This window comes from Mustelus asterias, chromosome 18 (assembly GCF_964213995.1).
Source record: "Mustelus asterias chromosome 18, sMusAst1.hap1.1, whole genome shotgun sequence".
Taxonomy (NCBI): Eukaryota; Metazoa; Chordata; class Chondrichthyes; order Carcharhiniformes; family Triakidae; genus Mustelus; species Mustelus asterias.
In genome coordinates, this window is record NC_135818.1 from 38,091,212 (window position 1) to 38,109,410 (window position 18,199).

At 43.9% G+C, this 18,199-nt stretch overlaps 1 protein-coding gene and 1 long non-coding RNA gene across 12 annotated transcripts in view; one reads left to right on the forward strand and one right to left on the reverse strand.

Moving 5' to 3' along the window:
* mipol1 (mirror-image polydactyly 1) overlaps positions 1–18,199 on the reverse strand; it is a 381,908-nt gene that overhangs the window by 214,516 nt on the left and 149,193 nt on the right. For all 11 annotated transcript variants that reach the window (XM_078233774.1, XM_078233767.1, XM_078233765.1 and 8 more), the window contains 2 exons: positions 11,671–11,704; positions 11,245–11,415 (listed from right to left, as the gene is read on the reverse strand). In XM_078233774.1, coding sequence (XP_078089900.1) covers positions 11,245–11,415; positions 11,671–11,704 — 205 coding nt within the window. The remainder of the gene's footprint in view (positions 1–11,244; positions 11,416–11,670; positions 11,705–18,199) is intronic.
* Positions 5,786–10,733, forward strand: LOC144507079 (uncharacterized). Its single transcript, XR_013500018.1, has 3 exons — positions 5,786–6,095; positions 9,069–9,228; positions 10,351–10,733. It is a non-coding gene; the product is annotated as an uncharacterized LOC144507079 (long non-coding RNA).

Here is an 18,199-nt window from a genome sequence, read left to right on the forward strand (position 1 = left end):
AACATCCTAAATGTAGCAAGGCATTGTGTAAAGTCACTGGAATTGTATAAATGAGAAAATAAGAACATAAGTAATAGAAGCAGGAGTAGGCCATCTGGCCCCTCAAGCCTGCTCCGCCATTCAATAAGATCTTGGCTGATCTGGTAGTGGGTTCAGTTCCACTTACCCGCCCGCTCCCCATAACCCTTAATTCCCTTCATGGTTAAAAATCTATCTATCTGTGACTTAAACACATTTAACGAGGTAGCCTCTACTGCTTCATTGGGCAGAGAATTCCAAAGATTCACTACCCTCTGGGAGAAGAAGTTCCTCCTCAACTCTGTTCTAAATTGACTCCCCCGTATTTTGAGGCTATGCCCCCAAGTTCTTGTTTCTATTGTAAGTGGAAATAACCTCGCTACTTCTACCCTGTCTAGCCCCTTCATTATCTTATATGTCTCGAGAAGATCTCCCCTCAAACTTCTAAACTCCAATGAGTACAGGCCCAGTCTACTCAATCTCTCCTCATAAGCTAACTCCCTCATCTCCGGAATCAACCTGGTGAACCTTCTCTGTACCCTCTCCAAAGCTAATATATCCTTTCTTAAATAAGGGGACAAAAATTGTACATAATACTCTAGGTGCCGCCTCACCAGTACTCTGTACAGTTGCAGCATGGCCTCCCTGCTTTTATACTCCATCCCTCTCGCGATAAAGGCCAACATTCCATTTGCCTTCTTGATTACCTGCTGCACCTGCAAACTGCGTTTTTGTGATTCATGCACAAGGACCCTCAGGGCCCTCTGCACAGTAGCATGTTGTAATTTTTCACCCTTTAAATAATAGTCCATTTTACTATTATTCCTTCCAAAGTGGATAACCTCACACTTACCAACGTTATACTCCATCTGCCAGATCCTTGCCCACTCACTTCGCCTATCCAAATCTCTCTGCAGACTCTCTGTGTCCTCCACGCAATTTGCTCTCCCACTCATCTTTGTGTCATCCGCAAACTTTGTTACCCTACACTCGGTCCCCCTCCTCCAGATCGTCTATGTATATGGTAAATAGTTGAGGCCCTAGCACCGATCCCTGCGGCACGCCACTAGTCACTGATTGCCAACCGGAAAAGCACCCATTTATTCCGACTCTCTGCTTTCTGTTAGATAGCCAATCTTCAATCCACGCTAACACTTTACCCCCAACTCCACGCACCTTTATCTTATGCAGCAACCTTTTGTGAGGCACCTTATCGAATGCCTTCTGGAAATCTAAATACACCACATCCACCGGTTCCCCTCTGTCAACCGCACGCGTTATATCCTCAAAGAAATCCAGTAAATTAGTCAAACATGACTTTCCCTTCATGAACCCATGCTGCGTCTGCTTGATTGAACTATTCTTTTCCAGGTGTCCTGCTATTTCTTCCTTAATGATAGATTCCAGCATTTTCCCAACTACGGATGTTAAGCTAACCGGCCTGTAGTTACCTGCCTTTTGTCTACCTCCTTTTTTAAACAGTGGCGTTACATTAGCTGTTTTCCAATCAGCTGGCACCTCCCCAGAGTCCAGTGAATTTTGATAAATTACAACTAATGCATTTGTTATTTCTTCTGCCGTTTCTTTTAGTACCCTGGGATGCATTCCATCCGGACCAGGGGACTTGTCTACCTTTAGTCCCATTAGCCTACCCAGCACTACCTCTTCAGTAATAGTAATCGTTTTAAGTTCCTCACTCCCGACAGTCCCATGACCGTCAATTATTGGTAAGCTATTTGTGTCCTCCACTGTGAAGACCGACACAAAAAACTTGTTTAAGGCCTCGGCCATTTCCTCGTTTCCTATTATTAAATCCCCCTTCTCATCTTCTAAGGGACCAACATTTACTTTAGCCACTCTTTTCCGTTTTATATATTTGTAAAAACTTTTACAATCAGTTTTTATATTTTGTGCTAGTTTACTTTCATAATCTATCTTTCCTTTCTTTATTGCTTTCTTAGTAGTTCTTTGTTGTTTTTTAAAGCCTTCCCAAACTTCTAGTTCCCCACTAATTTTGGCCACTCTGTATGCATTGGTTTGTAATTTGATAGTCTCCTTTATTTCCTTAGTTATCCATGGCTGGTTATCCCTTTTCTTACATTCCTTCTTTTTCACTGGAATATATTTTTGTTGAGTACTGAGAAAAATCTCCTTAAAAATCCTCCACTGTTCCTCAACTGTCCCACCAATTAATCTGTGTTCCCAGTTTATATGAGCCAATTCTGCCTTCATCCTATTGTAATCCCCCTTGTTCAAGCAGAGGACACTGGTTTGGGACCCTACTTTCTCACCCTCCATCTGTATTAGAAATTCAACCATATTGTGATCACTCATTCCAAGAGGATCCCTCACAAGGAGATTATTAATTTTACCTGTCTCATTACACAGGACCAGATCCAAGATAGCTTGCTCCCTCGTAGGTTCTGTAACATACTGTTCGAGGAAACTATCGCGACAGCATTCTAAAAACTCTTCCTCAAGTCCACTGCATCCGACTTGAGTTGACCAATCAATATGGAGGTTAAAATCCCCCATGATTATTGCTGTTCCATTTTTACATGCATCTGTTATTTGTTTGTTTATAGCCCGTCCCACCTTGAAGTTGTTTGGGGGCCTATAGACTACGCCCACCAGTGACTTTTTCCCCTTACTATTCCTTATCTCCACCCACATTGATTCCACAATTTGCTCCTTAGAGCCTATATCTCTCACTACTGCCCTGATGTTATCCTTAATTAACAGAGCTACCCCACCTCCTTTTCCTTCCTGTCTATCCTTCCGAATTGTCTGATACCCCTGGATATTTAGTTCCCAGTCCTGGTCACCCTGCAACCACGTTTCTGTAATGGCCACTAGATCATACCCATTTGTACTGATTTGTGCCGTCAACTCATTCACTTTGTTTTGAATGCTATGTGCATTCAGGTAAAGTGTCTTTATGTTAGTCTTTCTTACCTGGACCCGATTTGTTAGTGCATTCCTTTGTTTGCATGCTCTGTCGCTTCCTGTCACAGACTGGTTATTCTTCCCCAGACCATCTCCTTGCACCGTGTTGTCCACCTCCCTTCTCATGCTTGTCACCTTTTTTACTCTGCCTGAGGTTAGATTCCTGCCACCTTCTATACTCTCTGTTCTATTACGTGGTCTGGAAACTTTACTAACCTCTCCTGAGCCCTCGGCTCCTTTAACTAGTTGAAAGTCCTCATCATTAACCTACACTCCTACCCTCTCCTTTACCTTTGATTTTCTAATTCTCCATACAACTGAACTCTCCCCCCCACTATTTAGTTTAAAGCCCTATCTACAGCCCTAGTTATACGATTTGCCAGGACTCTGGTCCTAGCAGGATTCAGATACCATCCCATCGGAACAGGTCCCCTCTTCCCCAATACTGGTGCCAATGTCCCCTGAATTCAAACCCATTCCTCCCACACCAATCTTTGAGCCACACATTTACCTCCTTAATCTTATTGATCCTGTGCCAATTCGCTCGTGACTCAGGTAGTAACCCAGGACTGTAAGGACTGTTCCCAGCAGAAGATTGGTGGGGGGTGAGTTAGCTCTGAGCTTATTGTAAGTCAAGATCTATTTTGAAAGGTTCTAAAACTACTGTTAACTGTGCGAATACATTGTGTTTTAAGTGTTTTTTTATTTCTTTATTTTAATAAATGTTTAATTTGAATATAAAATCATCACAATTGGTTTGAGAAGTCACTTCCTGATTTCAGAAATCCTCCTCATGATACACAAACTGCAAAATCATTCTGGCAGCTGTTTCAAGTTTCTCTTTGGGATTTGAACAGCTTCGCAATTACTATTTATCTGACCGTAACAAAATTGGGAGCTCTTCACATGAAGAATAATTCCTTGATTGGTGAATTTAAAGGTAATAAGAGTAAGAATACTGAACCTGTAGTGGATTTCAAAATGGGAGACTGCAAAATGGCTTTGACAATTGCTAAGATTTTTCTGGCAGTAGGAGATATAACCATGGGTGGTCTACCAAAGGTAAATAAAGTTAACATAATTGGCAGATAAGTTAGTTAGGATTATCTGCAGGGGTAAGGAAAGCAGACATAATTGGATGGATAGCACATATTTGAAATTGGAGGGATACCAGAGAGACCGAGTTCTCTAAAAGGTGAGGCAATTAAATTGGCTAGGATTCAGTTGCAAATAAAAAGAAACTTCAATTGGAGGCGAAAGAGAAAGGGAGGAAAGAGACTGGCCATGAAAAGGCAGGAGAGGCTTCCCAGAACTCCTACAGCACAGATGAGGCCATTTGGCTCATCGGGTTTGCACCAACTCTTTGACAGAGCAGCTACCCAGGCCCTATCTCCAAAACACTACGTATTTACCCCCCAATCCTTCTGACCCACACATCCTGGGACACTAAGGGGCAATTTGGCATGGCCAATCCACCTAACTCACACATCTTTGGACTGTGGGAGGAAACCAGAGCACCCAGAAGAAACCCACACAGACGCTGGGAGAATATGCAAGCTGCACACAGTCACTCAAGGCAGGAATTGAAAGCGGGTCCCTGGCACTGTGAGGCAACAGTGCTAACCACCACCGGGCAAGAGAATGAGAAGGAAAGGGAATTTGAAATAGTGAAGTTAGAAAATGAGGATAGAGAAAAGAAGAGAAACATAGAATTCCAGCTTAAAAGGCTCATAATTAAAGGAAAGAAACCAGAAGGTAGGCAGGAAGTAGTTCCAGATCAGAACCCAGTAGGGAGATGTTTCTGCAAGCTCTTTCAAAGTTTGGGGAAGGAGATGTTGATGTATTTGTTTTCTCATTTGAGAAGATAGCTAAGCAGATGAAATGGCCAAAAGATATCTGGACATCGCTCCTACAGAGTAGGTTGATAGGTAGAAGTGATGAGATATATTCATTTCTGCCAGAAGAATATCTGGATATTATGATGCAGTAAAAAAGTGCATATGAGTCAGTTCCAGAAATTTCAAAATGTGATAAAACAGTCTGGACAGACTTGCATTGAGTTTGCGAGAGTAATTTTAAGTGGTGGATAAGGGCGTTAAATATACACATAACATATGAAGCTGTTAGACAAGTAATTCTATTGGAAGAATTTGAAGATTCACTTCCTTCAGTGGTAAGAACACTATCTGGAAGGACAGAGGGTTAAAAAAGCTGGGCAGGCAGCAGAGAAAGCAGATGTTTGAGCAAAACCTTTTTATCGTCACCCTTTTAAATCCGGTAGAAATTGGGAAGGTAAAAGGTAGTCAAGGAAGTGAAGGAGTGCCCGGAGATAGTAAGGAAATTTCACCTCAGATTAGAAGGGAATTGATGTGAAAAAGTCTGAAAGTTTTCATTGTGATAATTTCATTGTCAAATGTCAATGTGGTGGCAGTTACACAGAAAATTGACTACACTAACAGGGACTAGAAAAAATGCTGGAAATTCAGAGTCTTTAGGGCAAGACAAACTGGTAATTTTTGTACAAATGGGGAAAAAAAAGACAGGAGCCCGCTGAAAGTGTGAAAATGTGTTCATAGCCTACCTAAAGAAATAAGATAAGGCTTAGGAGCAGTGGTAGACCATTTTGTCCATCGAGTCTATTCCACCATTCAATGAGATTATGACTGATCTGATACGATAATCTTCACTTTCCTACCTCATGCCCATATCCCTCGATTCCATTACCGATTAAAAATCTGACCATCTCAGCCTTGAACATACTTAACAACACAGCCTCTGTGGTAAAGAATTCCACAGATACACTACCCTGTTGGAGAAGAAATTCCTTCTCATCTATGTCTTCAATGGGCGACCCCTTCCTCTAAGATTATGCCCTCTGGTCCTAGACTCTCTCGTGGGGAAACAACCTCTCAGGATTCTCAGGGGACTTGACAGAGTAGATGCTATGTTTCTCAATAAGGTTACATCTCATTCTTCCGAACTCCAGTGACTACAGGCCCAACCTCATCAACCTCTCCTCCTAAGAAAATCCCTCCACCCGAGACCAACCCAGTGAACCTTTGCTGGACTGCCACCAATGCCAGCATATCTTTCCTTAGATGAGGGAACCGAAACTGTTCACAGTATTCCAAGTATGGTCTAACTAGTGCCTTGTATAGTTTTAGCAAGACTTCCCTATTTTTATACTCCATTCCCTTTGAAATAAAGGCCAACATCTCATTTGCTATCACCTACTGAACTTGCATGTTAGCTTTTTGAGATTTATGCATGAGGACCCACAAATCCTTCTGTGCTGCAGCTTTCTGCTGTCTTTCGCCATTTATAATATTCAGCTCCTGTATTCTTCCTACTAAAGGACATAATGTCACATTTTCCGACATCTGTCAAGTTTTTGCCCACTCATTTAACCTGTCTATATTCCTCTGTGGAGTCTTTGTGTCATACTCATCACTTGCCTTCTCACCTATTTTTGTGTCATCCATTGTTACAAAGGGAAGGTTAATCCCTCTGAGAACTAACACTCAAGCACTCAAAGAGAAGTGCCTCCCTTCGTAATCTGTTAAAGTGCTTGTGAGAAGGGGGATTATCTGCCCTTCAACAGCTTTTTGTGGTCAAATCAAAATAACTGAGTAACACTTTATTTTTCTAACAGTGAACAGGCGAACTAAACTATTAACAAACCAAATAAAACACTATTCTAATGGAATGCTGTTTAGATTATTACAATTCCCACTTATTAACAAAAAAAAGATAGAATTTCTAGTCACTCTCAAAATGCAGTCAGGTTTGTCATCTTCCCAAATGTTCGTTCTTCTTTGCTGACTTCTTTTATTTTCCCTTGATACCTTTACGATAAATGTAGCTGTTACGCTGGCAGAGCAGTTGTCTGTTTCTCCCTCTAGCTGGTGTGGACTGTGGTCGTCGCTGGCGGGTGGTTTTCTGGTCATTTGGAGCTGGGAGCCTTTATACCCCCGATGACATACCAAAATTCACACAATAAGATTGGTTTACAGGTTATCAAAACAAAACTCAAATTTGATAGGCTGCTGCTATTCCAATGCCTACTTCATATTAATTAGTTAAAATTCAAAACAACCTGTCATCTTGGCAGCATTTATTGCCTAGCCTGACTATACAATGTTTCACTTTGGGTCTCTCTGTATACTTCTTGCACCAGTTTCTCTTCAGTACAGAAAGAACAAAACCACCTTTTAAACAGACAATTTTACAACTCTTAGCATTTTTACAATTTCTTTATAATTTTACAAACACTAACTTCACATCCATAAACTTGGTAATAGTGTATTCACTTCCCTCATTCAAGTCATTCATATATATTGTAAACAATTGAGGCCCTACCAGCACTGATCCCTATGGCACTCCACTAGTTACAAGTTGCCATCCTGAAAATGCCCCCCTTGTCCCAACTCAGTCTTCTATTAGTTAGCTAATCCTCTCTCCACGCTAGTATACTATCCCAGCACCATGGCTATTATCTTAACATAAATACCTATGTGCAGTACCTTCTCGAATGCTTTTTCGTGATCCAAGTATATTATATCTACTGGTTCCCCTTTATCTATCTGCTCCTTTACCACTTCAAGGAATTCTAACCAACGTGTCCAGCATGATTTCCCTTTCATTAGGTCATGCTGATTCTGCTGGATTATATTATGTATCTCTAAATGCTCTGCTAATACATCCTTTATAATGAACTCTAACATTTTCCCAGTGACAGATGTTAAGCTAATTGGCCGGCAGTTAAATGTCTTTTGTCTCCCTCCATTTTTGAATAAGGGTGCTAACATTAGCAGTTTTCCAATCTTGTGGGACTTTTCCACCAATTTAAAGATTCTTGGAAGATTGGTACCAGTACATCCACTATCTGTGTAGCTACTTCCTTTAATATCGTGGGATGGAACCCATCATGTCCAGGAGACTTACCAACTTTTAGCCCCATTAGTTTTCCTCGCCCTTTTTCTCTCATGATAGGTATTGTATTTATTTTGTCCCCTTCTTTTTCCCCTTGATTATTTAGTAAAGTCTTTATACTTTTAGCCCCATTAGTTTTCCTCGCCCTTTTTCTCTCATGGTAGGTATTGTATTTATTTTGTCCCCTTCTTTTTCCCCTTGATTATTTAGTAAAGTCTTTCCATATGTACAAGGTGGAATTAGAAAACATGCCTAACATTTCAGAGAGTTTGAATCAAGTAAAATTATCACAAATGCAAAAAGAAATTGAATTTAATCCAACATTCAAAGGGCCAATTTACAGCAGGGGTTAAAAAGCTACAAATCCAGCATCACATCAGCATGCTTCTTTGTTTGTGCCAAGTCGAGAAATAGGTGCATGTTTGTGGGTGTTATTTGATTTGGAATATCACAATTAGCTAGTTAAGGTTTATACTACATCATGGTTGGTTCTTGTAATTGTTAAAAGTTATGCAAATTTTTGTTATATTTTAACTGCGTTCTTAAATAAACTTTGTTTGTTAAGCTTCTTAAAGGGTCACTTGAATCATACCTGGAGTGAAACACCTTATGCTCACCCATGTCAAATTCAAAGGTAAAACCTTAGGATCTGGGCTATCTTCACAAAACACCTTGGAGCTTCTGGCTTGGGTCATAACATAGCCCTCTTCCAATTTAGTTTAAATGCTCCTAAACCATTTTTGTGGCTTTGAATAGTGCAGGTTCCTCAAGATTTTATGTCTGTTGCTAAAAAGATAACTTTTTTAACCAGTCAATGTTTTCTGAAAGGCATAATGATGTTTCCTTTGAGCATAATCCTCTACCTGTGTTATTTGGACACAGGTAGAGGATTATCCCTATGGCACTCCACTAGTTACAAGTTGCCATCCTGAAAATGCCCCCCTTGTCCCAACTCAGTCTTCTATTAGTTAGCTAATCCTCTCTCCACGCTAGTATACTATCCTGGACACAGGTAGAGGAAGAATTCAAGGAGGCCAGACAGATCAGAAAGCACTAGGTATATTTAGGAAACACCAGACATATTTAGAAATCACTCCCAGATATTCTCTCTCATCAAGAAATATTGAACATTATTTTTGTTTGTCGATATGTCTCAAAAACTATATTTTCAGAGACTATCACCTGAATTCTACTGCCCAGATGCCGTGGAATCAGAGCGGACGAGGGGCGGACAATGGAAATGGCAAGGCTGCAAAATCCCACCGACCTATGTTTCACTATGCGAGTTATGTGACAATTTGGAAACTGACCGAAAGATCTCTTCATCCACAGGTATTGCACCATCAAGTGTCTGTGAAAATTTTAACAGTTTTCAATCTATATGACTGAAGGGCATATTAGGCTGCATCTGATGAGAGCTACATCATAAGCTAATCAGTTGCGAATAATTACATTAAACAAGTTAAGAAAACCCTACATGCCAGAGGAGGCCTCTTCACTAGCTTCTCAAAAGACTCGCAGTAACTGTGTTGCAGAATGACAGCATTCCCATAAAATTATACTTTACACACAGAGGAAATTATAGTTTATACATACATGGAAACATGTGCTGCCTTGGGCAATCCTATTACTTCCATGGAGAGAAAAAGATTCTGCTTTTTCATTTTTTAATTGGTATTGGATCGGCAGCACCAAATCATTTCAGGTCGACACACTGTTTCCTGGGAGTTAGCACAATGTTTTTATTTTGGAGTTCAGCTAAACATAGGGAAACCGAAAGCAAGAAGAATCTGCAGTGGGCTGCTGTGGAGCACAGGTCGACTTTTGCTGGAAGCAGATACTTGGTTTTTCAATGTTTATCCAATGGCATTAAAGGGGAAAAAACAGATTGTAATAACAAATATGAAATTGGTTCTTGTTCTCTGTCCTTGCTCACTCACATTTCCTCCATTTCTGCCTTTTGACCAATTCAAAGTTTGCCCCTTATCTGCTGCGAAGGGACAATTCCCTATCAATCATCTTGCATTGTTTTCTCTTCCAAAAATAAAGCATCAACCATGAATACATAGGAGTGAACATTATAGATAGTCTGGCAAACAGCAACAGGGAAACAATTACATTTACTATGAAAAGGAAAAGAAATGTACATGAATCTGACAACTACCTTATTAATCACTGCATCAGCAATAAGAATACAAATGCTAAAAGATTGAGTTTTGCTCTGTCTGCTGCTTAATTTGACACTTCACACACAAACAAGCGAACACAAATGAAGCGTCGTGTGGTGATACATCTGTTAACTGTTGTAAATAAATACAGCTCAAGATTTAGCTGTACAATGTTCGAGCAGCAAGGTGTCAATATTTAGCTGTGTGTGTGTGTTTTGATAGAAATATGAATGCACTATGAAATTTCAAATATTTGAGGTTAGATTTAAATATTTGTTTTCCGCAGATTCCAACTAGTTTGCCTGTTTACTCAGCAATCCAATAAATGACTTTGGAATTTACAGAGGCAAATTTAAACTCGGATAGGTGAAGTAAAAATGACCTAAAATATCAATATATTGTGGCCTTGAAAATCCTTGGAATGCAATCCTGGCAGTGACGTCAAGATTACATCTGTTTGTGACTCTAATACTGACTCTATTTGAATATAGAGTCAGCACGAGGACTACAAAATATACCTACGTGGGCACACCTCTATTACAAAGTTCAACCCCTGTCCAACACTCTGGGTAGTAATTCCCAGGTCTCTCAGACTTCAGTTAACTTCTGCTTGGACCTCTGTATAAGGTGACAAAAGATTTTTAAAATTAAATACTTTTCTTTCCCCTTGTGATCTAGGCTGTGCTTCAGAGGGAGACCAGTGCACCTCATCTCACTTCAGTTTACTGGTCACCAGTATTTCACCAGGTCCTCGATGCAAAATGGAAAGCATCAAGTCCCAGAATAGTGCACATGTCCCGACAACAATTGACTAGCATCGGGTTGCTATGGGTTTCATGCCTACTAGGCATGCTGGAAATGCTGCAAGTGGTAGGCACCGAGCACGACCAAGTTTAAAAACACAGCACAATGTTTTGTAGCAATACTGAAATATGTGCTCCCCAACCAAAACACCTTATTTCATTAAGTCACTGAAAATGTGGATGTTGCATAATTTACAAGTGGCATTCTGAAAATTAATTTCAAACCTTAGATTAAAATTTAAATCACACTTATATTTTGGTTTTATTCTTTGGTATCTACGTATTGTTTGTAAAATTAATATTTATCAAATGATAACATTAATAGAGAGAGGGTAGTTGGTTAAAAGTATAAATCTTAGTTTTGTAAATACACTTACTCTTCCTAAGGCAGTATCTCTCTCCTCAATAACTGCATTAATTTCTTCAGCAGTTATTTTCTTTTTCCGCTCCCTGGTTTTGTGTATTCGATCCACAATTAAATCTCCATTCTTGTCAATAACTCTTCTTGTATCTGCATTGTTGATTCGGTTCAGTAATTCCTGCAATGTCTATCAATAACATTTATGACAATTATACATCAATTTTGAATCAGATTTTATTTGGCTTAGGCTCTCAATTGATGGTCACGCACAAAACGCACACTGAAAAAAATAAGTGAATTTTTACAGAAGATTTGAAATGTACATTATTAGTGTGTCAAATTCATCTTTTCCCACTTCTTAGCTCTGAAAACCCACTCAATTGTGCTTAAGCCTCTAAGATATAAGACTGACATTAAACAATCTCCTTTGAGAATGGCTTACCATGTCATTTTCTTCAGGGTTAATATTTTCCAACCTAGAAAAGGGACACAGAGAGCCTGATCAGTAGCATTTCCTTCGCACAGCAAAATGAGTTCACTTCCTAAATCTTTCCAACCTCAAGTAATTTCATTCTACTAGTCTTCAGAGTCAACCATGACACTAAACATATTAAAGTGCCACCTGCTCTATTCCATCCTTCAATAATGCTCCATATCTTCAGCTCTGTCTGCAGACTGTTAAGTTATTAATGTTTACTGCTATATATGACTACAGGGATCAACTGTTCATATGTGCAGAGATGAAGATAGAGCTGCTATGGAGGCAGTGCTAGCAGTCTCACGGCATTAGCCTATTCTGCCCTTAGACTTCATAAATCTATTTCAATGTCTCACTTCATATTTCTAAAAACATTTTGACGTTTACAAAAAAGACTTTGCACAAGTGTTTCAGCAGTGGATTCTCATCCAAATATGTACTAGGATATCTTTCAACATCAACAAAGTGTGTCTGACTTGAAGGATTATAGGGTTCCATTGTAAAATAAATTGAGTGTAATTTGTTTCAAGAATGCATGTGGTTGGCTTCTTAAATAGTGGATAATAAACAATGAACATTTTTTCATTATTTCTTACTCCTTATACCAATGGTTTTATAAATGCAACATACTGCTTTCATACTGATGTAATACTAAGTTGTATCTGGAACCAACAAAAATTGGAATTGTACCAGTACTGCGTTTTTAAAATTTTCTCCCCGTAACAGGTTAAGTTTAAAGATCTATTGTTGAAGTCTATGAACAAGAAGCATTAGTCAATGTACTTGCAACAAAAATGGCTGGTGTTTAAAAAAATGTTAAAGGTTGCATGTTTGTAGACAAAATGGCAACTAAAACACACCTATCAATAAGCATTGATCAGCATGAAAATACTAAGAATCTGATGGTTTTCATAGCCTACAATGAGATATTGAACATTGGTCAGATGTTTCCCAAAGTGAATGAAAGAAAAATACAAGGGCTCTTTAGCAGATATTTGCAGTTGTTTGAAGAGACTTCAGAACAAATTATCTGACCAGTCTCTCTGCTGAGATATTTGGAATAAAGGAACGCAAAGGGATGGAAGTAAAAAACATTCATGTGGATCATAAACAAAAGTAACCTATATATCGGTTTTTAAGATAATCATGTTGAAATTCATTTTTATAAGGCAAACGCTGTGGAATTTAAACAACTCAAAGGCGAATACTCATCTGAAAATAAATACAAGTAAGGAAAATATATCCTGCAACAGAAAGAATCCCACAGTGCAGGGAGGCCATTTGGCCCATTGAGTCTGCAGCGACCACAATCCCACCCAGGCCCTATACCCACAACCCCATGCATTTACTCTAGTTTGTCTCTCTGACACTAAGGGGCAATTTGGCATGGCCAATCCACCTAACCTGCACATCTTTGGATTGAGAGGAAACCGGAGCACCCGGAGGCCCCCTGATTTAACCATCAATTAAGAGTAGTTCATACTCTAGCAAGCCAACCTCATTAGCCTGGCTGAAGTAATCACAAGTAACATAAAAGGAAATTAAGGGGCGATCATCCCAAGAAAATTGTCAAAAAAGTCTTAAAATGGGAGTGAATTGCACCAATCTTCATGGTGTGCCACACAATGCAACTTTTCACAGTGCAATGAAAAATCCTCAATGCAATTCTCACCGGAATGGAGGCTTCAAACACATGACTCGCCCAAACTGTTCGCAGCTGTGTGCCGTTAAGCAGGGGGGGCGGGGGGAGCTGATTCACACATAGTCAGTCATGCCAGGAATATGGCACCCCACAAAGCAGCCCCACGGTTCACTGAAGAGGAGCTGGGATGGCTGCTGGATGCAGCAGAGAAGAGGGGGCAATATGTTTCCCCTAAGACGTCCGGCAAGCCAGGGGTCAGGCTGGCAATACGGCCTGCGAGGCAGTGGCAGTGCTGGTCAGTGCCTGCGTACTGGCACAAGGACCAGCAGCCAGTGCTGGAAGAGGATTAAATACCTCTTTTGGGCAGCAAAGCGTCTGACTTCAGTCCAATCTGTCACGCCAGCAATGTCCACGTTGAGCCACTCCCCGTCACCTCACGGCCTCTTAGCACCCGACCTCTAGCACCTTCCTTCAACCCATCTGGCACCCTCCTAACAACACCTGCCTGCCGAGGCATGGCCCTGACATGCCCCACCCAATCGCCCACATCCCGACAGCCTGTGCACTTCCAACCATCAGTCTTTCAATCCGCTCTTGTGTTCCTGCAGAAGACGGCCCATAGCAGAAGGGAATGGGTGATGAGCAGAGGTGGGGTCCCTGAACTACGCATCCTCACCGCCTTTGAGGAGCAGGCCATGGAACTGTTGGGGAGTTTGGTGAGAGAATTGTGACCAACAGCCAGCTCAGGGTGCGCCGCAGAAGTGAGGAGCCACAAAAGCAGAAACTTGCCCCTCCCTTGCACTTATACATGTCTTGTTTTGCAGGAGACAATCCAAATGAGGCAGGGCCCTCGGGAGTCGGCAAGCACCCTGTTACCCTCATGGAGAGCCTGGTCAACACCTCGGAGGGAGGCTCCGATGAGAACTCCGAGCAATACACCCACGAATCAGCACAGGCACCATCCACCAGCGCAGATAGGGTCACGTTGGTGGGACAAGTTAATGGTGAAGCTTCGAGGGCACTTCCTGCTGAGCACCACACAGCCAATGATGCACATCGTGTGTAAGTAGGAACGTCTGGGGGTTTAGGCACGTGGAAGTCTGCTGGAGCTGAGGGAACAGCTTTCCCTAAACCAGTTGCCAGGCCACTGGGATCTGTTACCCCAATGCTGGTGGAGATGCAGTAGCAGAACTGGGGAATGCAGGACAGGCCGTCAGCAACACTGCAGCAATTGCAAGGCTGTTTTCAGGAGTTTCACAGCCTTCAGTCGCAGGGGATGGTGCCGGCATTGTGTGATACCCAGGCCAACACTGCAAGGGTAACGACCACGATGTAAAACCAGATGCAGGAAATGGTCGCCATGGGTGGCAGGATCAAAGGCATGGCTAAGTCTCAGAGGACCATGGTTGAGGTCCTTGGGAGCATGCTGCAGACACTGCGGGCTATGGCTGCGAGCCTCGAAAGCTTTGCCCAGTCTCAGAGGGCTATCACTGAGGGGCTCCAGAGCTTGGTGCAGTCTCAGAGCTAGATCGATCAGGGGATACAGAGCTTGGCCCGCTCCCAGATCTCCATCGCCGAGGGCATCCAGAACTTGGTCCAGACTCAGAAGACCATCGCCGAGGGTTCGGACACCATGGAGCAGATGCAGTTGGGCCTCTCGGACTGGCTGAGCCAGGTGACGCCGAGGCCTCTGCAGCTCACTCCAGCTGCCCACCGCTCCTTAGAGTGTCCCGGGGTCTATGGGCGCCCTGAGGGAGGAGGAAGCGCTGGAGCCCATGCCAGGCCGCCACCCCAAGAGAGCCGTCCCCAGCCTTCCCGAATCCTCCCTTCATGTCATCAGTGCATCTCATGGGCAATGGAATTAACAGGGTGGCACACTACATATGTGACACCCGAAGGTTGGCCCTCCCTCACAGGACGCCTCGCCAAGGGCATCACAAGCAACGGGGGGTGGAACGCAAAGGACTGCCTCCACCTTTCATGCACATTCTTGGGGGTGGGGGTGGGGGGGGCGGGGCACCTAGATGACATGGTAGGTAATGGAAGATTAAGAAATCGTAGGTTCACAAAGTGTGCATGGGTGAAGGCTTGCCTTAGTTAGGGTTTGGTTAACTAGGAAATCACTATTAAATTTAATTGCCCCCCACAACTGTGACTGATCTGTCTGTGATCCACCCTCCTACAGGGATGTCCACACTCCGATCGTACGCTTGGCAGCGCAGAGCGTTGTGCTGCGCGGGACACGGCCTTTGGACCTCAGAGTTTGCGAACCCATTTCCCAGCACTGTTCCAGACCTCTGACTGCCATGGTACTCCGAACGCTCATCCAAAGCAGCCACAGCAGTGGGGGCTTTGGAGGCCGACAGTGTCACACAGCTTGGCATGGCATCCCCAGCACCCACGGACCTGGAGACTGCCCCGCTCCCAACCCCAGGGCATTGAGCTGGATGGTAGTGCCCCCAACTCTCATCAGACATGGGCGCAGGCGTCAGTGTATATCACAGAATCCCTACAGTGCAGAAGGAGGTCATTCGACCCATCGAGTCTGCACTGACCACAATCCTACCCAGGCCCTATCCCCACAATCACGTGCATTTACCCTAGCTAGACCCCCTGACATGAAGGGGCAATTTAGCATGGCCAATCCACAGACAGTGACCCAAGCCGGGAATCGAGCCCAGGTCCCTGGCGCTGTGAGGCAGCAGTGCTAACCACTGTGTCACCGTGTCTCCCCGAGCGTAGTCCGAGAATAAGGAGGAGTGAGACTTGCGTGGCATCAGGGCTGCATCAAAGTGTGCTAAAAGGCAAGTCATCATCTCCCTCCTGGCTGGACCAGTAACTTACTTGCTAACATGGCCAACCCAGACCATCACCCTGATGTGATGTTGACTGGACCTGTGATGGGGGTTATGAACAAGTGACAGAAGGTGGGTGATGTTGAAGGTTCCGGAGGGGGCGGGGGATTGCAACTGCAGGACACCACGCCTCCTACTCTGTGAACTTGGTGGTAATGAGGACCTACCGCTGCCCTGCCCTTCTAGATCCTTGCCATCGCATGAACTCCGTCCCCTGCCTCGTCCTCCACATCCTCCTGGGTGTCCGTCCAGTTTTCCAACTCCATGGATGTTTCCCAGGTGCTGCGCCAGGTTGTGGAGCACACAACAGATCATAATGATGCGGGAGAGCCTCAGTGGGCTGTATTGGGGGGCCCCACCAGCACGGACCAGGCAACAGAACCTCAGTTTTAGGAGCCCGATGCACCAAAGGACCGGGTGGCAGCATGGGCCTCATCGTAGTAGGTCTCCATCTCTGTCTCAGGCCTCCAATCTGGCATCATCATCCAAGACCTCAAAAGGTAGCCCTTGTCCCCCAAGAGCCATCTCGGCAACCGGGGCTGGCCCTCAAAGAGGCCACAGATGTCCGACCTTGACAGTATGTAGCTATTATAGACACTCCCTGGGTGCTATGCACACACCTGCATGATATTCAGGTGGTGTTCACATCACCTGAACATTCAGGGAGTGAAACGCCTTCTGGCTAATGTACCTGACAACCTGATGGTATGGGGTACACAGGGCAACGTGCGTGCCATCGATGGCCTCATGCATGTGGGGTATGCCAGTGATCCTGAAGCCAGGGCTTCCTGCTGTGCTTGGCCATGTCAAAGTTTATAAAGTCGGCCGCCCAGACAAACAGGACATCCATCACCTCACATATGCACTTGTACACAGAGAACTGTGTGATGCTGCAGAGGCCCCTGCTTGCGGCCTGGAAGGACCTGGTGGCATAAAGGTTCAGGGCTGCCGTGACCTTCAATGCCAACAGGAGCCGGTAACCTCCTGCCCCTCAAGGTGTGAGGTGCACATGGCACAGGTGCTGCACTGTCTCTCCTTACGGAGTAAGAGTTTTAATAACACCAGGTTAAAGTCCAACAGGTTTATTTGGTAGCAAATACCATAAGCATTCGGAGCGCTGCTCCTTCATCAGACGGAGTGGAACCGCGCTCTCAAACAGTGCACAGAGACACAAAATCAAGTTACAGAAAACTGATTAGAATGCGAATCCCGACAACCAGCCAGGTCTTAAAGATACAGACAATGTGGGTGTCGTCCTTACGGAGGCAGAGCCTGTGGCAACACACGGTGCTCGACAGTTCATTCAAGGTCACGCAGGTCTTGTAGCATCGCGGTTACCATCTCTAACGTCCTCCATCCCTCTCCTGAGGCAGATTAGCACCTGCCCCTAATCAACGGCTCTCTCTCCTGCTGTGTCCTCTGGCCTGGGCTGGTCCTGCAGCCTGGAAGGTCCTCGTGGCGTAAACGTTGAGGGACGGTGTGACTTCCACTGCCACTAGGAGCAGGTGACCTCCTGCAGGCCAGTACGTCTTCCCCCTCCTCCGCCACAGCTACAATTATCAGAGCCAGCCCCATGGGTTGTATGGCAAAATCCATTGTATCTGTGGGGTGGAGGAGGGAAAGAGAGAGAGAGAGTCAGGAGAGAGAGAAAGAGAGAGAGTGAGGAGAGAGAGAGAGAGGAGAGAGAGAGGAGAGAGAGAGAGTGAGGGAGAGAGAGAGAGAGAGTGAGGAGAGAGAGAGAGAGTGAGGAGAGAGAGTGAGGAGAGAGAGGGTGAGGAGAGAGAGAGAGAGAGTGAGGAGAGAGAGAGTGAGGGGAGAGAGAGAGAGAGAGGAGAGAGTGAGGAGAGAGGGAGAGTGAGGAGAGAGAGAGAGAGAGAGAGAGAGTGAGTGAGGAGAGAGAGAGAGAAAGTGAGGAGAGAGAGAGAGAGAGAGTGAGTGAGGAGAGAGAGAGAGAGTGAGAGGAGAGAGAGAGTGAGGAGAGAGAGAGTGGAGAGAG